The sequence below is a fragment of the Papio anubis genome, chromosome 11, assembly GCF_008728515.1.
Source record: "Papio anubis isolate 15944 chromosome 11, Panubis1.0, whole genome shotgun sequence".
Taxonomy (NCBI): Eukaryota; Metazoa; Chordata; class Mammalia; order Primates; family Cercopithecidae; genus Papio; species Papio anubis.
The window spans coordinates 38,241,361-38,266,471 of NC_044986.1; the positions used below are offsets into that span (position 1 = coordinate 38,241,361).

The 25,111-nt window shown below is 45.7% G+C and overlaps 1 protein-coding gene and 1 long non-coding RNA gene across 51 annotated transcripts in view; one reads left to right on the forward strand and one right to left on the reverse strand.

The window, feature by feature from the left end:
* The window catches only part of SORBS1 (sorbin and SH3 domain containing 1), a 254,758-nt gene that overhangs the window by 143,909 nt on the left and 85,738 nt on the right, over positions 1–25,111 (forward strand). For 25 of the 50 annotated variants that reach the window (XM_021943495.2, XM_021943508.2, XM_021943501.2 and 22 more), the window contains 6 exons: positions 4,482–5,198; positions 5,812–6,180; positions 9,891–10,035; positions 14,488–14,517; positions 21,491–21,675; positions 23,413–23,476. In XM_021943495.2, the coding sequence (XP_021799187.2) occupies positions 4,482–5,198; positions 5,812–6,180; positions 9,891–10,035; positions 14,488–14,517; positions 21,491–21,675; positions 23,413–23,476 (1,510 nt within the window). The remainder of the gene's footprint in view (positions 1–4,481; positions 5,199–5,811; positions 6,181–9,890; positions 10,036–14,487; positions 14,518–21,490; positions 21,676–23,412; positions 23,477–25,111) is intronic. The other 25 variants (XM_021943518.2, XM_017944141.3, XM_003904038.5 and 22 more) reach the window with 5 other exon arrangements.
* The window catches only part of LOC108580430, a 28,713-nt gene continuing 16,118 nt past the window's right edge, over positions 12,517–25,111 (reverse strand). Inside the window, exon 3 of the long non-coding RNA XR_001891478.2 lies at positions 12,517–12,619. This is a non-coding gene — a long non-coding RNA (uncharacterized LOC108580430). The remainder of the gene's footprint in view (positions 12,620–25,111) is intronic.

The window sequence follows — 25,111 nt, forward strand, 5'->3', positions numbered from 1 at the left end:
TGGTCCACTTCCCTGTGCCTTCCTTCTGTGAAGGTGTTCCCTGAACTCACAAGGGGTCTGGAAATTCTGCAGGTCCTTCCTAGTTCCCACCCCACTTCTCCAATGATCCTCTGGTTCCTGCTCCTGAGGATGTAAAATTGCATTTGCTGCTGAAATGAAGCAGAATCAGAGATGATGTTTTTCTCCCTCCCTACAGATGCTTATCTTCCCCAGCGTGGAATTGGTTGCTTAACTGTCTGCCTTGTATGCTGAGCAACAAACACATTTAGCCTTTCTGCCACCTGCCATCACTTGCCTCTCTAGGTACAGCCATATTGCATCCTGGGTCACCGGTTAGAACCAAGAGCTGTAAATGAGCCTGGCTTTTTGAAGTCCTCATTAGACACAGGGACTGGGGAGGTCACTTGTCCGGTAAAGGACTTGCCATGGTTTTCCCATGCCTAAACCCTCTCACAGTGTATAAATGTGCTGCCTGTGGCAGACATACTACTTTTCAACCATCTCAAGAACGGATGCCATCAGCTCTATGCAGATTGAGAAACAGTGCTGATTAATTCAGAGCAAATGTGGAAGCATGTCCTCTTCTACTATCAGTGACTTAGTTCAAAGGGTAACTCAGTAATTCTTTTTGGCTTCTTAAGCAGCTTTTTTGAAAAGATAATTTTAAAAGCATGTGAAGTAAATAAAAATTCTTTTAAAATAGATTTATTTAACACAGCTTTATTGAGCATCTCCGTGGTGTTCAGATCACTGTGTAAAGCATTGCCCTCAAGAGGTTGATAAGGGTGAACACCCTATAATATCTTTTACAAAGTGTGTTTTCTTATCTGTCACTATCCAAGAATTTTCCTTTTATTGGGGTTCCCTTTAAGGGAACCTGGTAAATTGTTGATAAAGAGGTTTTTATCCTGCATATTCAATGTAAAATCAGCCATTCAAATTTCAGGGATCTTTAGGTCACGCATTACCTCTTAGATGTGTTTTCTAAATGGAAACGTGACTTCTTGTCTGTATAGTGATTGCCAAAGCTTTAAGTATGCAGTGGCTTAGACAAAGGAATTGGTAGCTTACAGAACTGTATAAACTATAAACATACCATGATTTTCCAGAAGCCTCATATTTTTACTGACCCACCTTCTAAAAAGATAAATAGAATTTCATTTGTAGCCAACTGGGCAGAATGCAGACTGCCTGTGTGGTTCCTACAATGTTTACAACAAAAAGTAGTTCCCTGCATGTAAAGTCACTGTGCCTATCCCCTTTCTTCTTCAGGACTAAAAGAAGCCCCAGGGCAGGAGACCTTTGGATCTGAGTGCACTGTTGATGCTCTGGGGAAGCGTCCTCTCTACAGGGTCAAAGCCCTGGGAAGGCTCATGCCTGATGTAATGCATCCCTGGCACCATATATGGTGAGAGCCGAAATAAGTTAGAAACTCACTGAAGCTGATTTCTATCTTTGGACAAGAAGAAATCACATATGGGACATTTGAGCTGAAAGTAAAAGTAAATCTGAGCTCAAATCAAAATGGTCTTTTGCTTACCTCCCTACTGCCATTATCAGCATACCCGCCAGTCCCTTTGGTGCGTGCTAGCTCAAGTGTTTTGTTTCTAGAATCGTTTAGTCTGTAAACGTGTTCACTGAAACCAAGTGAGTTCACCTGAAAGTTTTTGCTGTTGCTTGCTACTGGAGAGGGGCTATTCATTTTGGTTTTTTTGTCTGGTACATATTCACTAGCACTGCCATGGGTGCCCTGTGGAAAGGATAGGCATTGGATTAGCCAAGGGTATCCAAGTGAGCTGCTTCTCCAGTGAGCTTATTTGTACCTTGAAAACTGAGTTTAAGGAACAGGTTATTTACTGTTTCTGGGTTGATGGTCTAATCCGCACTCAAAAACTTTTTTTTTTTTTTTTTTTTTTTATAGTCTTGCTCTGTCACCTAGGCTGGAGTGCAGAGGTGCCATCACAGCTCACTGAAGCCTTGACCTCCTGGGCTCAAGCAATCCTCCCTCCTCAGCCTCCTTAGTAGCTGGGGCTACAGGTGTGTGCCACCACACCTGGCTATTTCTTTTTTAAATGTTTTGTAGAGACAGAGTCTCACTGTATTGCCCAGGCTGGTCTCAAACTCCTGAGCTCAAGTGGTCCTTCTGCCTTGGTTTTCCAAAGTGCTGGGATTACAGGCTTAAGCCACAGTGCCCAACCCATAAAACTTTTAAATATTTTTCACCTATTCACCCTTTCTAACATTCTTTCTTTTTGCCACTTGTATGCCACAAATATAAGAATGAAATAGGCCAGACACAGTGGCTCATGCCTGTAATCCCAGCACTTTGGGAGGCTGAGGTGGGTGGATCGCCGGAGGTCAGGAGTTTGAGACCAGTCTGGCCAACATGGTGAAACCCTGTCTTTACTAAAAAAAAATACAAAAATTAGCCGGTTGTGATGGCAGGCACCTATAATCCTAGCTACTCAGGAGGCTAAAGCAGGAGAATCGCTTGAACCCAGGAGGCGGAGGTTACAGTGAGCTGAGATCACACCATTGCACTCCAGCCTGGGCAACAGGGCGAGACTGTGTCTCAAAAAAGAAAAAAAAAAAAAGAATGAAATAAAATTAAAAATAAAATCAAAATAGACCCAGGTCTTGCACCCTCCTCATTTTTGGTCAAAATTCACTTACCAGATATTGACCAAACTCTAATATACTTCACTTGTGTAATTTGAAGGAAAGTTCTGGTTTTCTTCTAGAATTGGGATATCTTTAAAAATAGGAGCCACTCACGTCTGTAATCCCAGCACTTTGGGAGGCCAAGGCAGGTGGATCACAAAGCCAGGAGCTTGAGACCATCCTGGCTAACAGGGTGAAACCCCGTCTCTACTAAAAATACAAAAAATTAGCCAGGTGAGGTGGCATGTGCTTGTAGTCCCAGCTACTCGGGAGGCTGAGGCAGGAGAATTGCTTATACCTGGGAGGCGGAGGCTGCAGTTAGCCGAGATCATGCCACTGCACTCCAGCCTGGGCGACAGAGTGAGACTCCATCTCAAAAAAAAAAAGGAGCCGTTAAAGAAAATCTAGGCCGTGTGCAGTGGCTCATGTCCATAATCCCAGCACTTTGGGAGGCCGAGGTGGGCAGATCACGAAGTCAGGAAAAACGAGACCATCCTGGCTAACATGGTGAAACCCCGTTTCTACTAAAAATACAAAAAATTGGCCGGGCGTGGTGTCATGTGCCTGTAGTCCCAGCTACTCGGGAGGCTGAGGCAGGAGAATCACTTGAACCCAGGAGGCAGAGGTTGCAGTGAGCTGAGGTCACATCACTGCGCTCCAGCCTGGGCGACAGAGCGAGACTCCATCTCAAAACAAAACAAAACAAAAAAGAAAATCTAGCAAAATGAAGTTTCCTCATCTTATAGTCTAATTCCCAGTTGAGCCACAGGTTGGCAGATGACTCCTGTTGATGTGAGGATCAGACTAGAGGGTTACCCCATTTCCTTGACCCTCTTCTCCACTGAGACCCAAAGGGGAGCAGTGTTGAGAAGAGAGGGATGCTATGTGAGCCTGTGGACCTGCAACCAGAGCTTTGGGCTTAAGCTGTGAATCTGAGGCTGATCATTGACCTCTGGGGCTGATTCCCTTTGTGTGGTGGTGGGCTGGGTGAGATGGGCATGGGGCTGGATTTTGATAAACTAGGCACAGTCCAATCTGGTAAAGGCCAATTCAGTCCTTCATCGCCTGGTCCCCTCTTTTGTGTACATCAAAAATGGGAGACTGTGTGCTTTTAATCTCATGCTTGTCTTCCTTCTAATAATTAGCTTCATCAGATTCTTTCCTCTGAGAAAAGAGCACATGTGTATTCAAAAATCCTTGGCATTCTCTTCTTAGGGCGCTTTAATTTGTTATGCTTACGGAATTGAGTGCTAAATCTCAGTGACTCAGTTAAGACATCTGTCGCCTGTGAACACAAATAAGGATGGCTCTTCCAATTCTCCTTTTCCTAAGGGAAAAGAATGAAAGGCACTCAAAAGAGTTCCAGTGAACATAAACTTCTAAGGCCAAAGGCTCAAAGATAAATCTTGAGGGAAGGAGGTTTGAGAGGGAGTTGGGGGCTTTGGGGCCTCTCCCACTGGTGTTTAGTTCACTTGGCGCCCTTCTTGAGTCAGGACGTCTCATAAAGATGCAGTCAGCCAAGGATTGGTGTCAAAATTGATGTAGCATGTGGCCTGCTGTGGGCTAGGCTCAGCCTCCCTGGATGCAAAGGAGAGTCAGGCCTACCTCTCCAGGTGAGTGGGATTCAGTCTTTGGCTTCACTCAGAGAGAACTGTGGATACTAGGAGTCGTCTAACCTGAGGATGTGCTGAAAAACGTGTTAAGAATTGTTTTTGCTTAGATCATGTTATGCTGTCGTTTCTAATGATCGTCCTTCTTTCCATTTCCCTCCTCTTTCTTTTTTCCCTGTTTGATAACATATCTTGAAAATATTGCTAAAGGTTTTCTCTCCCCCACGCCCTCCTCTCCCTCAAAAGGACCGCTTTGCATGGCAGTCCCCCACCATCCACAATACCTACAAGGATTCCCTCTACCTGAGCTCACCAAAGCCTTACGTCCCACTCAGCACCCCCAGCCAGCAGAACCCCTCACAACCCCAGCCCATCTCTGTCCTCCTGGCAGCTGGATCGGCTCCCAAAGGTGTGGTGTGCCCTGGTTCCTTGCTTCCGGACTCCACGTTCCCCAGTGCTTCATCCCAACCCCAGCAGCGCTATGCAGCCACCAGGACAGTTTATCATAAGAATGTGAGCTCTAACCCATGTCATGAGGCAGTTGGGATTAAAAAGGTCAGCAGCTTATATGTACCTTGTTTATCCAATAACATTTGCCTGGCGGCGTCAGAAAACTCCTCTCGTGTTGCACGTGACCCTGCCAAAGGCACTCCCTCGGAGGCTGCGGGCACCCGAGCACCGGCTCCCAGCCTTGTCTCCCGCACAGCCGGCACAGGAAAACCACCCCCTGCTCCTCCTCCTGACCCTCCCAAGCTATTCTTTGACATCCGTAAAGATGCCGTTAACCGTGGCGAGAGTCCTTCCCTGGGGACTCGGGCTTCGTTCCCAGATGTGAGACCACCTGTGCTAGGCCCCCGGGTTACCTCTGATCCCGAAAACCGGAAGAGCAAAGAATCTTACCTTTTGCAGCCGAGTTATCCAGCCAAGGCAAGAAATTAGGAATGTTTGTGTGTCTTCTCCACTGTCTCTTTCAAAACTGTTGCGAGCAGCTCATTGTTCACTGGGCTGCCCTACCCTCCCTTTCCTCATTAATATTGTTGTGGCTTGAATCCTGAATTCTTCCGTCTGAACCTCTCAGCACAGTACTCTCTTTGTCTGTCTCTCTTTTCTGTAAATGTGTAAGTATGCCGGAGCGTGGAATCCAGAGACTAATAACATGGTGAGATACTCATTGTTCATGTTTTATTACAAGGTGCCAAAGAAATTGTATTTACTTCCAAGCTTTCAGGCTCTATGGTGGTGTTGTGGGGTTAAACACAGCCTGCCTGCCTGTTCTGTTGTTCTCTCTTTCTCTCTCATAAAGTGTTAAAAGGATTCAAAAATAGATGGATGAAAAGCGGAGTTGGATGGGGTTCCCTCTGTGTCATGGAGTGTCAGAAGGCCAGCTGGCCAGCTCCGACTGTCTCATGTACTCTGAGGAAAGGGCACTGATTAAATGTTTCTCAGAGTACCTCACTGCATGCCCACTCTCAACCGTTTAAATATGGAATTCTTTCCTCGTATCATACCCCTTTCCATAACGACCCCCTTATTTCCACAGGATGCCACTTCCTCCAGTGCAGCCCAGCCGGAGGTAATAGTTGTCCCTCTCTACCTGGTTAATACTGACAGAGGGCAAGAAGGCACTGCCAGACCTCCAGCACCTCTGGGGCCTCTTGGCTGCGTCCCCACAATCCCAGCGACCGCCTCTGCCGCCTCACCTCTGACCTTCCCGACTCTAGATGATTTCATTCCCCCTCATCTGCAGAGGTGGTCCCACCACAGCCAGCCAGCCCGCGCCTCTGGCTCCTTTGCCCCCATTAGCCAGACGCCACCATCCTTCTCACCACCACCTCCACTGGTCCCTCCTGCCCCGGAGGACCTCCGCAGAGTCTCGGAGCCTGACCTCACGGGAGCTGTTTCGAGTACCGTAAGCTTGCCGGACTCCCCTCCTCACGGCTTTTCTGAATGTCTCCTCCCAGCAGTCACATTCCCTTTCTCACTGAAGCTCTGAGCTCTGAGGACAGCACTGGCTGCCGCTGTGCCTGCGTGATGACTGGAGCCGTGTCCCCTGTCACTAGCGTGCATGCTTCCCGTGTGTCTTCCCTGGGTCTCTCGGGTTGTTCCCCATCTCTGCAGTGCCTCGTCTGCTCTGTCCTGTTGGGAATGCACATCTTTCTCCCTCTGAAGACAACATCTGTGGCCTTTATGTTGACTGGCCATGCTCTCCACAGGCCAGGTGGGGGGGGTCATGTAGAGAGCGGAGGAAAGCTGAAGAATTATGGGGAAAAGCAACGGTAGGTGTGGTGGTGCTACTTGCCAGGGAGTGGGGAGATCTCGGGAGGAAGAGATTCTTATGTTGACCTAGTGAGTAAATAAACAAATAAACTCTCTGTACTATGCAGAAATGACAGAGACTAGGATTTTTTTTTTTTTTTTTTTTTTTTTTTTTTAGTGAGAGAGTTGGGTTTAAGTGAGCAAGTGGGTCTGAAAGCCCTGTATAATGCTGGGACTTTTACCTCAAAAGGCAGGCAATTGCTAGGGCCCCTGAGGAGGAGGCCCCAGGAGGAGCCTTTGTGGCAAAACAGTACACCCGTGGCCCCAGGAAGTCAAAGGGCCCTGATGCCTCAGGTCCCATCCCATCCTGCGGGTGAGGGAATGAGTTCCCACCACAGCTGGGAAAGCCCTACTGCTTTAGAGTAAAAGCTGAGTCAAAGTGCTTGGGTCTCCTTTTTCCTTAGGAGCCCTGGGAATTGAGAGAATCTGAGAACTTCAGTGCGAGTTGTAATATGGGGATACGTGAATCTACTCACAGGGCTGTGGGTTCAGTGGGACCGAGTAGTAAAAGTTCCTCTTATGGGGCTTGACATAGAGAAGGTGCCTAGTGAATGTTAGCTATGTTGCTGAGGACTTGCCCTGGCAAATGAGGGCCAGGGTCACTCAAAAGCAAGTAACTGGTTAGTTAACAATTCATCATTGAGTTTCTACCATGGTCTAGGCATTCTGCTAAGTACCCCGGGCACAACCATGAGTCAGGGCCTTGTTCCAAAGGAATTTTTGGAGAAGGAGGTCACTTCTCAAGCTTTGTGTACATGGGATCATCTGAGGGTCAGGGAAGCTTGTTTAAATCGTCACCCGCAGGTTATACTCCTAGAATTTCTGACTGAGTGGGTCTGGAGAAGAGCCTGGGAATCTCTTGGGAGCAAGTGCTCAGAGCTTTCAGATGCTGGGGTCCACACACTACACTTTGAGATACAGTCATCTAGTGGGTCATGCAATTAATTGGCTGATGGAACTAAGCATTTACTGACATCCCTTCGTGTAAAGATGTATGCCTGCAAAACTGTTCCAAATGGCTTGTTAAGCTGCAGCCAGTCATGCAGAAAGCAGGAAGGAAACTTTTTATTTGGCTTATTAGATAAATTATAATGAGGCATCAAGCACATCAAAGCTGGGAACTGTTAGGTCCTGAGCTGCGGCCTGTTCTGAAATCTCTAGTGCTGTGCAATGTAGTTAGGTCAGCACCAGGCCCAGTGTGGCCCATGGGCTTGGATATCCTTCTAGCTTTGAATTTTGCAGCTCAGCCCCATTGGAGAAAAATGCTAGATTGTTCCCTGATCTATTCCCCTCTACCTTCAGCCGAACTTAGAATTTAGAAGCCACTCTTGTTTTGGGGACTGCAGGCATCTTCCCTTTGACATGGATTATGTTTGTCTGGAGTAGGGTAAAGTGAGTCTTATGTTTAGTGTCTTCATAGACCGTTGTGAATAGTTTAATTGTGTATCCTATAATTTATCATTTGTGTAGACCTAGGTTTTCATATCAAGTTGGTTTTAGGTGTACCAGGACAGATTAGTTGGGACAGTGTCCTCGATGTCTCAAACCTGACTAATCAGCCTGTTGTAGAGCTCCCAGAAGGACCTCAGTTGGCCTGATAGCTTCGGGTTTGGCCCTGGGAAACAGAGGTGAAAAAGGAAACTCCTTGGATTCCTCTTGTCAGAGGAGGAACCCCTGTGGATGGTGTCTGAGCTGTGAACTGATGCCTGCTCCATCTGTAGCTAGTTGAGAGAAAGAAGGAAGAATAAAAGTCATGTTAATTGATATGAGTTATTTTAGTCAATAGCTGTTTTTGCGATGTTCCAGAAATAAGACACAAAGTAAAATTTGTAAAGAGCTTAATGCTCATATGATCCACCCAAACATCACATTAGGCATTTATACTTTAAAGAGCTGTATGCCTGATATTTTGTGTTTCTTGGATGCATTCAGGCAGTTTTTAATGATATGTCATTTATCATAATTATATCACTTTGGAGATAAATTAGGAAAAGTGTAATTATTTTCCACTTTCTAAATGGAGGAATCAAGGTGAGGCACTTTTGTATAAAATCATACTGTGCTTCTCAAGTCTTGAGAAAAGGTTTTATTTATGAAATTGAGCTGCCCCTCATAACTAAATAGTGGCGGCTGTTTAGCAGACTATCAGAAGAGATAGACTGACCTAGGCAGTGTTGTGAAGTTCCTACTGTGTGTCAGGAGCTGTCCTGGGTGCTGATGCCTATATCCTCTTTTGATAAGCATTTGTTTTCTTGCTACAAACATTTGCTCAGACACACCATTTCTGAAAGATGCCGCCTGTCATTCACGTGGGATTTACTAGCACCTGCTATCTGCAGGGCATTGAGCTAGGTGTGAATGAGGGGGTGGCACTCATCCTGTGGGTACGTTCACAGGAGTTGATCTCTGATTATTGCTTCCAGATAATTATTGCTTTAAAAGTAACTATCAAAATCTTGTTCTTAAAGCCCTTTAAGAAAAGCATCCTCAATTTATGGGTTATAAACTCAAAAATAGAAATGTATAAATATCATGAAGGAAACTATCTAAATATCCCTAGTGCCTTTTGGGGTCTTATTTTGTTTTAAAAGACTGGCATTATCCCCAATATGCAGCTTATAATTTTAGTATTAATAATTTTATTGGTATTTCTGGCAGAGACCTCAGGTTTTTAAAGTCAGGATTCTCACAAGTCTTAGGGATCTTTGTCACTTTAATATGAGAGTGAAAAAATGTCACAGTAGGATAGGATAATATCCAAATCTCAGAAGCAAACATCAGTAAAATTGCTCAGTGATGCTGATGCTAAGGGTAGCTTTCTGAAAAAACTGTTGCTCAACTCCTCCCTGTTCTTACTTGATGTCTTGTCCTCACATTGTCTTACATTTCTCTGTACAGAGTACTAAACTTCCCTGATTTTTCCCAATTAAACCAGCTCTTGTTCTTGGATCGCATTTGGAATTGCATGGTTTTTGCATGTTATTCTACTTGGATTTGAATTTGTTTTTTCAGTAACCGGATTGACCCACAACTGTTAGCAGGTGGACCTAATGAATGATGTTGCTGAGACTTGCAGTAACATTCACCTTCCCTCTCTCCTCCGCCCCATACTAATACCAACAAAGAGAATAAGCATTCCCACTGAACCTTCTAACTGGAATTAATGATATGATAGATCTCATTGATTGCATTTCTTTTTATAATTAAGATCATTGTAAAGCTTTAAATTTCTTCTTTTTAAAAAACATTAACACTAGCTTTTTATATTTACAGTTAGTTACATTGTTTGTTTGTTCGTTTCAGGATTCCAGTCCTCTACTAAACGAAGTTTCTTCTTCCCTTATTGGAACTGATTCCCAAGCCTTTCCACCAGTTAGCAAGCCTTCGTCTGCCTATCCCTCCACCACGATTGTCAATCCGACTATTGTGCTATTGCAGCACAATCGAGGTAAGAGAGGCTTGTGCCCCACTCCCAGCCCACTGGAATCAACATAGCTCTTCCATGACATCTGTCTGGGTCAAAAATTCTGTTATTTCACAGAAATGTTCACAAATCCCATTGTTTCCCAAGGTCATTTGCCCCCGTTTACTCACTCTCGTGGCCCCTAAAATAAACCCCAGCAGACAGACAGAGGCCCCTGATTTGAGGTGATGTCAGGGGTCTGAATAAGTAAGCTGGGTTCGTTCCACTCCTTGGGTGTTCTTGGTTGTCTTCTTCAAATCGTAACACCAAAAAAAGAAGAAAGGAAAAAGTTTGGTCTCTTGATGGTAATAGAGATTTAGCTTCGAAAATCTAGGTACAATAATACCTCTTTTAAGTAGTATCTTAAATGATTTAGTTTTTTGATATGAAATTTAGAGACAGCAGAATTTTTAGTATCAAATTTAGAAAAGAAAACATATTGTGTAGAAAATTTTGTGGAATGTAAAACATGTTTTTGTGCCTTGAAAACAGAGACTATTAAATTTTTCTTGACGACTCACTGGCCTTCATTCTTGCCAGCTGTTTGTCTCTGTACTATGTGGCTCTAGGCAGCCCTGCTTAGAGTTTTCGCGTTTGTTTTCTGTAGTGTCTGACTGCTTCCGGTTGGTTTTTCTGCTTCTCTGAAAAGCAGAGAAGCTTTGAGGTGGGGTGAAGCGGAAGTTCTTTGGGTATATATTGACTCTTCTGCTTTAAAATTCCAGACGATGATTCTAAATCCCAAACTTTCCTTTTTGGAATTCCATACAGGAATAAATTTTCTCTTTACAAAAGTCCTTTGCGGCATGAAATGTAAGGTTTTCAAGCTGTTTCCTCATGTAGAAAGGGCTCGTTTGTCTGAATTTCCGATAACAGTGGAGGTTTAATTATTTTGTTCAGAGCTCACATCTTCCTTTTGACACTGTGCTCTCTGACTTCATAGTTTTCCTCCACTCCTCCCCCCTCCTCCTTCCTCTCTGCATTAATTTGAATGAGAATGGGACTGGAGTCTATTTTTAATTGTTTTCCATACTAAATAGAGTTTTTCTGTTTCCTGCTTCTAACTTGAAAAGCAGATGAATAAAACATTTTCTTTCACTTCAGATCTTTCCACTAAAATCTTAAGGTTGTTTTAGTAGTTTTGTTATTTTTTTCACTATGTATGGCTCCTGCATTAATTTTCACGCATGAATTTGGGTTCTTGAAAAGAAAAAAAGGGTCCCAGCTCCCACACGGAACCATGCAGGAGCCCATTCTGCTTCAGCGGTGCCATGCCCCTTACTGGCAGTGGCTCTCCTTGCCCAGAAAGTGTCTGTAATGCGGGACAAAGTGAAATTTTGTTTCTCTGAACTTCCTTGTGACTCATATTTAAAAAAAAAAAAAATTCAGTCAAACAGAATTAAGTTAGTTCCCAGAAGGACAGGCAGTTTCTTTAAAAATGGGATTTATTCTCAAGGCAACTTGGTTTTTGGGAAATGCCAAGTGTAATGTCAGCTGCTTCCCCTCTGATGACACCTAGTGAGACATCTTTGGGCACAGAAATGCCTGTAGTTCCTTTTTGTTTCTTCCTTGAATAGATGGGTACCTTTTATTTACCCAAATGCCTTTGGCTCTTGCCTTTCTCTTTTGTCCAAGTCCTGCCCTTGGGTTTAAAAATCAGAATTGTGCAGCCTGAGACACACATCCTTCAGAAAAGGATACAAGTAATGGCATTCATTTTTTGGAATTAAATGATAGATTTCCATAAAGAGCAAAACCATATATTCACTAAGCAGGTAGGGCAGGAAGAGTCGAGAAGAATAGGAGAGCCTCACTGGCCCAGCCCCGTATTACTAATCATAAATGGGGTTTAGGTCAAGTGTTTTTGGCATTGCTTTGGAATTTGCCTAACCTGGCAGCTCTGCTTTGCTTCATAAACAGTCCCCATAAAAATAATTTCTTAACTATTGCAGAGACTCCTGAGGGAATAACTTTACTCCACTTCTGGGATTCTAGTTTTGTCATCCTAAAAAATGCCTCCCTCCCTGCCCTTTTTTTTTGCCTAGACTGTCCCAGGGCATAGTGTGGCAATAATCCTGTCTCTCCCGGCCAGCTTCCCCCTGCTGGAAACAGGGGCACTGAGCCTCTGGCCTGGCGCTGATGGTTGTGAACAACACAGCCCTTTCCCCCTCTTTCCTGAGTTTTCACACCGCATGGGTTTGAAGGCGAGTCACTTACCATCTGTCTGGGAGGGAGGCTTTGAATCGGAAAGCTGTCAGGATGAAAAGAGGTGTGTGGGTCCCCTTGCTTAGGGCTTCTCCGTCTCTGTGCATCGGATCCTGAGAGTCTTGTTAACTTGCACGTTCAACCTCAAGAGGTTTGGGGTGGAGGAGACGAGATTCTACGTTTTCAGCGAGCTTGCTGGGCAAGCCAGTGCCACCGGCCCACAAACCACTTTGAGAACTAGAGCTCAGAGGTTCCCAGACTTATGGATACATGAAGCAGTCTAGGGATCACCCTAGGGCTTTTCGTTCTAATGCTTTAAAATAACACCAGTAGAAAGTGGCTGCTGTTTTCTGTGTTGCGTGTCATCCTATGAAAGAAAGGCCATTTCACACCTCAAAACTGGAGACAATGTAGTCTTTTTTTTTTTTTTTTTTTTTTTTTTGAGACAAGGTCTCACTCTGTTGTTGAGGCTAGAGTGCAGTGGTGCAGTCATGGCTCACTGCATCCTCAACCTCCCAGGTTCAGGTGATTCTCCCATCTCAGCCTCTCGATGCCAGTAGCTGGGACCACAGGCGTGTACCACCACACCTGGCTAATTTTTAAATATTTTTTGTAGAGACGGGGTTTTACCGTGTTGCCTAGGCCAGTCCTGAACCCCTGGGCTCAAGGGATCTGCCTGCCTCAGCCTCCCAAATTGCTGGGATTACAGGCATGAGCCACCGTGCCTCGCCAACGTGGTCTTTTTCATTCATTCATTTATTTTTTTTTTTTGAGACAAGGTCTTTCTCTGTCACCCAGGCTGGAGTTCAGTGGCACGACCTTGGCTCACTGCAACCTCTGCCTCCCAGATTCAAGTAATTCTTGTGCCTCAGCCTCTGGAGTAGCTGGGATTACAGGTGTGTGCCACCATGCCTGGCTAATTTTTGTATTTTTTAGTAGAAATGGGGTTTCGCTGTGTTGGCAACATGGTCTTTTAAGTGGAGTACATTCACTTCTGCCAGCTGGAGCTCAGCAGCCTTCAGAATAGTGTGTGGGAACCATAGGTCCCCTTAGTACCAACAGGGCCCTTTGACATAACACAAGGAAAGTGAGGCCGAGAGATTTAGTGGATTGGCCATTGTCATCTGAAAGTTGCTGGCAGAGCTGAGGCCAGAGCTGCACTGGGCTTCTGCATATTCAGCCAGTACGAACCTCATCCACATGGCAGAGGTGGCCAGGCACCGCTTCCCAGGCTGTGAGCTCCTGGGCTGTCCGCTGTTTACTTCTGGTTCACACTGATTGTAGCAGGAGGGTGGGAATGTAGCCAAGGGGAATGATGACAGTACCCACGGGTTGGCAAGCGTTCTATTTTTATCTATGTGGCTGCTTTATATTTAGCAGCTGTGGAAGGTAAAGGTCATTTTTGTGCTGTCATCTCATAGCACGTACACATAGGACTCCACAAAGGAGATAGTGGCTTACCTTCCATGCGAGTGCCCAGGATGGCGAGAAACCAATAGCCCTTCAATGCCAAGGACCAGCAAGGTCTTGATGACTAGAATTGGAATGAACTGTGGACTAGGAGTCAGGGACCCAGGTTCTAGATCCAACTGATTTTCAGTGTTCTCTTGGGCGATTTGTGCCCCTCATCTGAAGTTTCTTGGCCATTGCTGATTTTTTAAGGACTTCTCTTGTACTCTGGACAAGCCAGATTACTATCGTGACTAAGGCTAGGCCTTCGTTTCCTCCTCTGTACAATGGGAAAGAATAATCGTACCCAACTACTAGAATTGTTGCAAAGTTTACAAGTGTTATTTGTAAAAGCCCTAAAACAGTGTCTGGCATTTAGCAAGCTCTCAGGAGACAGTCACTGCCATGGTTGTGTTTATAATTACATTTCCCTCAAAAGGTACGAAGACTGGGGTCATATAAGTCTTGCCACTCGAGGTTGGAGGGTTGGGTGGATTCCCTTCTATTATGGAATCCTCTTGAAATATATAAACAACTAGAAAATTGTGGCAGTCCCCTGAATCCTGGTGCAGATCTGGAAGCAGGGTGGGCTGGGAGACACCACACTGGCATAATGGGAGCCACACTAATACCCCAGCAGTCAGCTGACTGCATGCACATTGTACCATCTAAGTCCAGAGGACAGTGAGGACTCAGAATTGAGATCCTAACGAGTTATGCCAGGGCTTCTTGGTCTTACTATGTGCTGCATAAATCTTACTTATACTGTGTGTTCTTTTATCACAGAACAGCAAAAACGACTCAGTAGCCTTTCAGGTAGGTGAGAAATATTTATTTATGTGTTAACCCCATTCCTGTTGAAATCGTCTTCCGGTCACCGCCCGATGTTCAATCAGCAATATCTTCCGAGATCCTCTGATGTCTTGGGAGACTCTTTGTTGACGGACTACCAAGATGATGAAAATAGGCATAGTTCCTGCCTCCCTGGAGCTTGCAGGGTGGTGGACAGACCAGACCAGTGAGCCACACTAATAAACATGTCCCATGGAACTGTGATAAGAGCCTTGATGGGTAAGAACAGGATGTTCTGGGTTGAAAAGAACCAGGAGTCCAGCTTTAGATGCAGTGTTCATGGCAGGCCTCTCTGAAGAGGTCATCTTTCTGCTGCTTCTATCTCCCTTCTGGGATGTGAGGAGTCAGGGGTTAGGAGATGTGGGCAAGTTCTGTCCTTTTTGGGTGCCAAGCCCAAATGCCAGTAGATGCCCATGGGGTGGTGGGTCCAGGTGAGAACCTTTAGACCAGCAGTGCCCAGAAGACAGTGTGAGAAAACTGCTTCTTGAACTTGATCTGGCATACAGAAATTCCTGGAGAGCTTGTCAAAACTCAGATTCCTGGGCCATCCCCCTAGAGATTTGGATTTAATGGGTATGGGTAAGAATTTGCATTTCTTTTTCTTTCCTTTCCTTTCCTTTCCTTTTCTTTCTTTCTTTTCTTTCTTTCTTTTTTTTTTTTTTTGTAGATACAGGGTCTTGCTCTGTCACCCAGGCTGGAGTGCAGTGGCATAGTCATATCTTACTGCAGTCTTGAACTCCTGGGCTCATGTGATCCTCCTCCCTCAGCCTCCTGAGTAGCTGGGACTACAGGTGTGCTCCACCATGCCAAGCTAGGTTTTTTAAAGTTTCTTTTTTTTTTTTTTTAGTAGAGCTGGAGTCTCACTATGTTGCCAAGGCTGGTCTCAAATCCTGACCTCAAGCAATCCTCCCCCCTCAGCCTCCTAAAGTTCTGGGATTACAGGCACCAGCTACTGTGCCTGGCCAAGAGAATGTGCATTTCTGCCCAGCTCCCTGGTGATGCCAGTGCTGCCCTCTGTGCTGACCACACTAGAGTGTGGCAGGTGGCAAGAGTCGACGGTGGGGAGTGACTGCAAATATAATCAGACATATACAAATATAATTAGCTCACCCTTGATAAAGTGTGTAGGATTGGGACCATGTCAGAGTGGGGAGGGAACCCAGGAAGGGGAATGTGTAGCTATTTCCTTGTGGCTTCCTGTAGCCATTCTGCTTTGAATCCTGGGTCTGGTGCTGCCTCATGCAGGTTATCTAATGTCTCTGGGCTTCAATTTTCTTACTGTCAAGTGAGGAAAGCAGCAGTGCCTCCCAGGTTGTATGACGATCAAATGAGATTCTGCTCATTAACAGCTCAGCCCTGAGCTGCTGCTTAATAGATGCGTGGCTTAATAGGTGTGCATTCCTGTTACCAGGCAGCGCTCTGTGGGTTCACTTACCCTTGTATTCAGGGCCTCCTTTGTATCCTGCACTGCCCCAGACTCTGAGGCTACATCAGGGAACTGTGCTGCCCTTGAGCTGCTAATAGTGTGGTGTAATTTTTCTTTGTTAATGGACTCTTTGAGAGAAACTATTGAAGGCAATAGATTGATTCTCAAAAAAAAACAACAAAAAAAAAAACCACACACGTGTAAACATGTGCACATGATTTCTATGGATTTGCACACACTCATGAACTTTAGGGTTAAGAATCCCTGATTGGTAGATAACAAGAGCTACTGTTTTCTGAACAGCTGCTACATGATTTCTGTGCAACTTCATGCCACTGCTGTTCTGTGATTGGTGGCCAGCCTGGATGGGGAGGACATGGGGTTCTCACACCTCACAGCCTTGTCAGGACTTGGCTGTGAGACCAAGACAGTCTGTGGTTGACCTCAAGGTGTCCTTGGCTGCCCCTCCTTCAGCTGCCACTCTCCAGCCCACTTCATTCCTTGGTCACAGCCAAGGTGCTAAGAGTGGTGGCTCTGAAAAAAAAAAAAAAAAGATGGCTCCTGTGGGCTCCTTCCTGTTGGTGGGAATTTGAAAGAAGGGTAGAATAGCTGAAAAAGGCCTCCAGCCACACATTGGGAGTTACAGAGTTTGGTCCTAGCTCCTTCTTCTTGGAGCTATGTTTCTGTGTGAGTGACTTCATCCCTCTAAGCCAGTTTCCTCATATGGGAAACAAGGGTGGTAATCCTTTGCTCAGCCTGGAGGAGGTGTTATTGTGATAGGAAGTGGGAGGATGTTTTGTGCATTGAGAAAAGACAGTAAAAATGCGAGGGTGGGCCGGACACAGTGGCTCACGCCTGTAATCCCAGCACTTAGGGAGGCTGAGGCGGGTGGATCATGAGGTCAAGAGATGGACACCATCCTGGCCAACATGGTGAAAACCCGTCTCTACTAAAAATACAAAAATTAGCCGGATGTGGTGGTGCGCACCTGTAGTCCCAGCTACTCAGGAGGCTGAGGCAGGAGAATTGCTTGAACCCGGGAGGCAGAGGTTGCATTGAGCTGATATCGCGCCACTGCATCCCTGCCTGGTGACAGAGTGAGACTCTGTCTCAAAACAAACAAAAAAAAGCCAGGGTGGCTCCACTGTGCTGGTAGCTCAGGCTTATTCCTTGGCTCTAAAACAAGCCTGATGCCATCGCTTTCCCTGAGTTTTGGGACAGATCCACTGATGATGTTTGAAAGAGTGGGACCTAAAGTAGGTGCTCACTAAATATTAGTTTATGCTTTAAAAGAAGTAGTACTGCTGTGTTCAGGAGCTCCTGAAAGAGAGAGGGCTGGCTGGGTTGGCACTCTCTAGTCTCTTAGAGCAAGTAAGGCTTAGCCATCACCTGCGGGGATGGGACTCCAGGGCTGCCAGCCTCCCTCTCTGTAGCAGATTTTTGTTGAGCCTCCATGGGGCTTGATGTTCAGGGAGAGTCATCTGGGTATGAAGCCTACATGGTGTTCTCAGGTACCTCTCGGTCCCCTTGGGGAGACAGATGGGATAATAAGATAAGGGCTAGGAGAGAGAGGCTGGCGTAGGGTGTAGAGAGGCCATGATTCTTCTGCAGAGAAGTGTGAACATTGCTATAATCTTCAGTCATCAGTTCTCAGTGTGAAGAGAAGGGAGGCTATCCCACCTCCTACAAACGGAGGCCCCTTCTGAGGTTGTCAGTATTGTCATTTATTTAGTGGCCCAGAACCTTCCCTTTTAAAGCACAGTATAAAACTAGAAGAAGGCTAGATTTGCAGTGCCTCACACCTGTAATCCCAACATTTTGGGAGGCCAAGGTGGACAGATTGCCTGAGCTTAGGAGTTTGAGACCAGCCTGGGCAACATGGTGAAACCCTGTCTCTATAAAAAAAGAAAAATACAAAAAATTAGCTGGGCCAGGTGCAGTGACTCATACGTGTAATCCCAACACTTCTGGAGGCAGAGGCGGGCAGTTAGGGGCAGAGATGGGCAGATTCCTTGAGCCCAGGAGTTTGAGACCAGCCTGGGCATATGGCAAAACCTCATCTCCACAAAAAAAAAAAAAAATACTAGCCAGGTGTGGTGGTGCACACCTGTAGTCCCAGCTACTTGGGAGGCAAAGGTGGGAGGATCACCTGAGCTCAGGGAGGTCGAGGCTGCAGTGAGCCGTGATCATGTCACTGCACTTCAGCCTGGGTAAGAGAACAAGACCCCGTTTAATTAGAAAAAAAAAAAAGACTAGAAGGAAATGCCCCCAGGATGTCATGTGAAGGATCAGCATTTTCCTACTGAGAAAACAGCAAGCCCTCATTGTAATACGGATGGCAACGCCTGATCCTGTCACCTGCATGGTACAGTTAAGTGTCATTTTGGGTTTTCATGATATAAAGTGACACTTTTTCTTCAGGGACTCTCTGTATATTGAAATCCACTCAATGATGAGTCACATGACCACAAGCTTCTCAAGTAAAACAATTCAGGGCTAAATTTTGTAGATCAAAAGGACTCTGACAGCTTTAGGAGAAATCCATGAACTATCAGCCTGATTTTTGCACTCAAATGTGATTGTTGTTAGAGCCACCTGCCCTGACCCTGAGAATGGCATGTCTGTGATCCTCACCATGATCTTAAATCACCATGTAAGAGTGAGCTTGAACTCAGCCTCTTTTCTGCTCACGTTCAACAGAAGGCCCTTCCAGGTGGGAGGAGAATGCTCAGCAGAGCCATATTAAGGGTAGACTTGGGTGACTTGAAATCCCTCTACACTTCCAGGGTTCCTGCCAAATCCTTGGCTTCACGTTGGAATTTTCTGGGAGCATGAGAATTCATTCCATAAAGCCAATCTGGTCTTAACATCGTTTGACATTGACGGTGATAATGCCAGGGATCAGGCTTTCTGAAGCACTTACTAAGCTTAGAAATCGTTTGGCTGTAGGCAGTCTCCCCATGGAGGAGACTGAAAGTTGTAAAACCTTAGCATGCTGAAGTCATTGTTTCCCCCACTTCTCCAGTGTCTCCTCCACTCACAGACATCTGACTTTCTCACAACTTTGCCTGTGTCCTCATGTTCTTCCTTTTCACCCAAGTGTAGTCCCCCCAGTTAGCAGTCTGCATCTTTTCGTTTTTCAAAGACGAGAACCTGTCCGCAGTCAATCAATAAGCAGGTTTTAACTGAGCACTTACTAATTGCCACAGCACGTCTTGATGCCCTTCATCCCTACCTCATGGGCCTCACTCTCACTGATAGGATTTTAGGCTCCCTTGGCCTAAACTTTTTTATTATTATTTATTTTTGAGACAGAGTCTTGCTTTATTGCTGAGGCTGGAGTGTAGTGGCATGATCATGGCTTACTGCAGCTTCGAACTCCCAGGCTCAGGAGATCCTCCCAACTCAGCCTCCCAAGAGCTGGAACAACAGGCATGTGCCTGGCTAATTTTTTAAATTTTTGTAGTGATGGGGTCTTGCTATGTTACCCAGGTTGGTCTTGAACTCCTAGGTTCAAGGAATCCTCCTGCCTTAGCCTCCCAATGTGTTGAGAGGCATGAGCCACGGCACCCAGCCGGCTTAAACCTTTTTGCCCCTAATCTTTTGAACTCTTGAATTACCATCTAGCACACTCCTTCCTCTGTGCTGAACTCCCCACTCACTCCCCCAACTTCCTGCTCATACCTTCAACCCTTTCCCTGCAATCTGGCACCCACCCCCACTGCCCTCCTGAAGTTGCTCTCTCTGAGTGTTCCTGTGACTTCTCTCTTGCCTAATCTAATGCCGCCTCCTCCTCTGCTTCAATTTCTGGTTTTTTTTTTTTTTTTTTTTTTTTTTTTTTTGAGACATTTAACCACCCACTTCTTGGAGTTCTGTCTTTCCTGGTTCACTGGTACCTTGTGTACTTTCCTGGTTCATCTCCTGTCCCTCGGATGACTTTGCATCCCTTTGGGGATTCTTTTGCCTTGCAGCTATAACTGTGGTGTCCTTCCATGCATGACTTTAGCGCTTTACCCTGCCCTTGCTTCTGTCCCCCGCTGAGCTCTGCCATCTCCCTGGCATCAGCCATCACTTTTGGGCTGATGCCTCCAAAGTTGTACTGCTGTCAGGGTGTCTCACCTGGGCCCCTCCATATTTCCTCTAGGGGTCTCTAGGGCATTCCTCTTGAGTATCTTGCTGTCTTCTCAGAGTTACCATGGTCCAAATGGAAGCAGCCATTTCTCCCTCCCTTTCCCAACCCAATTCTAACTTCTCCTTGAATTAAGCCAGGCTCCCAGACTTGAAACCTTGGTACTATCTTTGAAGGAGGCAAGACAGGATGTGGTTCAGAGAGGACTGCTAGAGTCAGGTGGACATTAGGCCACATCACAGCTTGGCCACGAGCTGGTTATGTGGCCCCAGGCAGGGTACTTTAACTTCTCTGTGTATTGATCCTTTAATTATTAAAAAAAAAAAAAAAAAGAGGTGTAATAGTTTCTTCCTCATGGATCTTTGGGAGGATAAAATGAGAGAATGTCTATGAAGAGTTTAGTGCATTGCTTGGCACATAATTAGCCCAGTAGTCCAGAGGCCCTCAAGCGTTTATTTAAGCTGTTCCTCTGGAGCACCCTTCATTTCCTGTGGGTCTGGTTGGCTTCTCTTCTGAGAGTCAGGCCTTGTCACCCTTGCATTCTCATTGCTGGCTCACTTGGTTTTCTGCCCACTAGACTGTAAGCTCCCTGAGGCTAAGATTCTGGAATGCTCATCTTCATGTCCACAAGGCAGAGCGCAATGTCTGCCCAATAAATAAATGTCATAGCTTGGAAGCCAGATTCTATTAAGTAATTTTATAATCTGTAGATCATATCTGGTATCTTTATTAGTGCTCTATAACTTCCAATCTTGAACAAAAATAATCTATAATATACACTTAGAAATGTACAGCTTCCTGAACACTTTGGCATAAGTTACCCTGATAACTCCTCTCACCGCATTGCTGTGAGTTTGCCAATAGAAGTACTATCCCTGTTTTTGGATGGGAAAACTGAGGCACAGAAAAGTTAAGTGACTTCCTCAAGAGGAATCAAAAACTTTCAAGTAATGTTTAGCCCCCTCCTGTGGTTCTACCTGTTCCTGAATTTCTAGAATAGTCAGAACTACTCAGTTGACCAGAGCACGACGTGCATACCTCTCTGCAAAGCTCTGATCACACTGTTGGCAAGCCTCTTTTTTTTTTTTTTAAGGACCAGATAATAAATATTTTAGACTTTGCAGGCCATATGGTTTCTGTCACAGCTACTCAGCTCAGCCATAGTAGTGCAAAAGCATCCATAAATAATATGTAAGGGAATCGGCATGGTTATGTTCCAGTAAAACCAGCCCATGGGCCAAAGTTTGCTGACCCCTGCTCTAAGCAGAACTAATTCCAGTTGAGAATTAGCAGATACACTTCCCCCCAGCTAGCCTGTTCAGGAGTGTTTTGCTTTGCCGCTACCAAAAGAGCTTCAGCTAACAATTGCTTTTCATTTCCAGATCCTGTCTCAGAAAGAAGAGTGGGAGAGCAGGACTCAGCACCAACCCAGGAAAAACCCACCTCACCTGGCAGGGCTGCTGAAAAAAGAGCAAAGGATGACAGTAGGCGGGTGGTGAAGAGCGCTCAGGACCTAAGCGATGTTTCCATGGATGAAGTGGGCATCCCACTCCGGGTACACTTAGAGGTCCTTCTTAGGCTTCATCTTAAGCTGTGACAAGTGTACACCCTGAGTACATGTGAACCCCATCACACCATCATCTCTATAAGCCCCATGAGTGCCAGAGCCCCCAGGAGCTGTGCTCCAGACTTGGTGTACAACAGCTTTTCCCAAAGTGGGTGTTGGATGTTATAAGTCCTATGAATAAAGCATTTCGTGGTCAAGTAAATGTGAGGAAAAGCTGAGTGGGACCAAGTCAGAGAGATTTCTCTGCTATAGAACTTTTCAGAGGCTTTGAGTATCTGAGTGTTCTAGGGACAATGTTATGGGCAGTCTTCCTTCATTATTGTTTTGTGTGATGCATGTTGAGAAATTCCTGGTCTAGGGTTAGACAATCCTGGGGAGAGTGGGAGGCCCAAGGTCCCTATTGACAGGTTCAGGAAGAAGATCTCCCTGGATGGGAGATCACGTGTCATCCCTAGTGAGTAGGGAACACTAAGGGAACCTCAGAATGGATTCCACCAGCCAAGCCTCCAGGACAGAGCAGGTCTCGTGGCATCCCTGACCCAGCTCTCCCCAGTAACACAGGCCTGCCAGTCCTGCAGGCCCTAAGGAATTCCAGGGAACAGGCTCCGATGGGCAAGAAACATTTAACCTAAAGCTGGGCAACTTTTGGAACTGGATTCGGGTGAATTCCGTTCTTTTCCGTGTGTCTATCAGACCATTGCCTGCAATATGTTCCACTGTGAATTCCATTTAACAAATGTGTTCTTTTGGAGGAGGCCAATAGAAACCACAGTGGGCTAAGCCTCAAAATAACTCTTCTCTGGTCCTAAGCAGTAATATAGAAGGAGAGTTATTCCTAAGAGAAATTGCAGCTACCATTTGCTGAGTACATTATCTCATTTAAGCATCACTCACCCGAGTGAATAATGGATACTAATATCATTTCCATCTTATAGATGAGGAAACAGGGACTCAGAGGGATTTGTTACTCATCCAACATTGCACAGCTTGTGGGTGACAGAATGGTCTGTCTGACTCCCAAACCCTTACCCCCTAACCATCGTGTTGGATGGCCCTTCCACTCACCTTCTCATCAGCTCTGTGACTTTGGGCAGTTTGCTTTGTCATTCTGTATCTCATTTTCTCTTCTGTAAAGTGGGAGTGAAAATATCTAGCCAGCTGTCTGTCACCTTCCTTGTTTTATTTTTATCTTAAAAAACAAACAAACAAACAAAAACCCAGCCATTCCAACTTTGTGGTTAGGGTGAAAACTCTGGCAGTGGATGCTGTAATGAGTTATGTTTTAATGTATGCATTCTAAATCTGGCCCTATGCAAGGTGACTCGGATACGTTGCTATTGAATAATCTAGAATGGGTGGGGGCACAGCATGATGAGCAAATATCCTTTGTCTCTTATATTTCTAGGAGACTTTCCTTCAGTTTAGCACAGTCTATATACAGAGGGATTCTCTCTAAAAATGAAATTTTAAAAATTTTAAAATGGATACCTTTCAAGTGTATCCTCATCCACTGTTTTCACACTCTGTATCCTTTCAGCCAAATATTACTCTGTAGACTGAGGTTTGGGATGCTTGGTTTTCTCTTTCTAAAAAGTTTTGCCTTTTTAAAAAAGATGAATGTGGCTGAGTTTTGAATTCAGATATCATTACTTTCCAATTTGATTTTGAAATCATAGGAGGTCTGAAATGTGTCAAGATACTCATTTAATTTTTCTCTTTGCCTTTATTTTTCTACAGAACACTGAGAGATCAAAAGACTGGTACAAGACTATGTTTAAACAGATCCACAAACTAAACAGAGGTACTGATTTTCATTTGTAGAAGCTGTGCTGTGCTATGTGCCAATACACTGTTTTGTGGGCCTGAACTCACTTTGCTAGGATCCCAGAAGACTGGGTCCTGCAGTTGGACCTCATTAGGTACTGGTCTGCCTGAGCCCAGCCATGCACCTTCAGAGCATAGGAGGGAGGAAGCACTTGTGTGCCTGCCTCAGAGTTGGAATTTGAGATCTGCTCTCAAATCCTCCCTCCCAGATGTGGAGTGCAGCAGACTGAGCCCAGCACTGTGCCTGTGCTCCAGCATCTGTCTGCCTGGGATGTGAGCAGCTCCATCTCCCACCTGCTTCCAGCTTTAGGTATATCTCCCTATGTCAGCCCATGACTGCCTTGTGGGCGGAGTGAGTTGAGAACACACCAAACTGGGAATTACGAACACTGTTCTCTGGCCGGGTGCGGTGGCTCAAGCCTGTAATCCCAGCACTTTGGGAGGCTGAGGCGGGTGGATCACCTGAGGTTGGGAGTTCGAGACCAGTCTGACCAACATGGAGAAACCCTATCTCTACTAAAAATACAAAATTAGCCAGGCGTGGTGGCGCATGCCTGTAATCCCAGTTACTTGGAGACTGAGGCAGGAGAATCACTTGAACCCAGGAGGCGGAGGTTGCGGTGAGCCAAGATTGCGCCATTGCACTCCAGCCTAGGCAACAAGAGTGAAACTGTCTCAAAAAAAAAAAAAAAATGTTCTCCCCTGGATTGAGTCCCCCAAGCACTCAGGTAACCTTGGACCAATCATGTACCTTTCTGTGTTTGTTCTGCTTCCCTTCCTCCAGAGGATGTCATAGGGTCTAAAGGAGAACACATTTGGCCTTATGAGGTAGAATTTATAGTACGCCTCTCAGGCTGTGCTAATATGAACAACAATCTTCCCCAGCTGAGAGCCAGCCTTTGGCAGGTAGCCCTGAGAGTCAGTCAGGAGCTGACACACCAGAGCCCGCTCAAGCTGAAAGAGCAGCGCTTCCAGATCAGATGCCGGCTGGGCTATCAGCAGGTGACCCAGCATGGAGAATCGCAGGCCAGTGCTTGGGCAGGACGTGACCCTACCAGCTCCCATCGCTGCCTGTGCCGCCAGTCAGCTGATAGGCAGGATGTACCTGCACCATGGGAAGGGTACCACTCCTCCCACGGGCAGAGCATCCTACCCTTCCCCTTACCCAAATCCAGTCTGGCTGCCTGGCATGGATGACACATGAAGGCAAAGAGAAAGTGTTCTGGTCAGTGTTCCCACCTAAGCCCAGTCTGTCTGATGAGCTGCAGATGCCAGCTAACATCACTGTTAATTAACTCCCTCTGGGTTCAAAGTGAACCTGGGTGTGCCCCTGTTCAAACTATTTCTCAATATTGAAGTGCTCCAAATATGGAGGCGTTTAGCATTTCCAAGTCAAGAGTAAATCCACTGTGGTTGGGTGGATGAGCGTGGTCACAGTGGTGAAACTAAATGCTTGGATTTCTGTGATCAGATGGGGTCATCTCCACTCATCACTTCCTGAAGTCACTGCCCATTTCCTCTTGCAATCTGTGACTCTATCACCTTTAGACCCTGCTTTGGAAGCCTAATTGCAGAGACATGAATGCATGTAAATGTGCAAAATATGTAATTT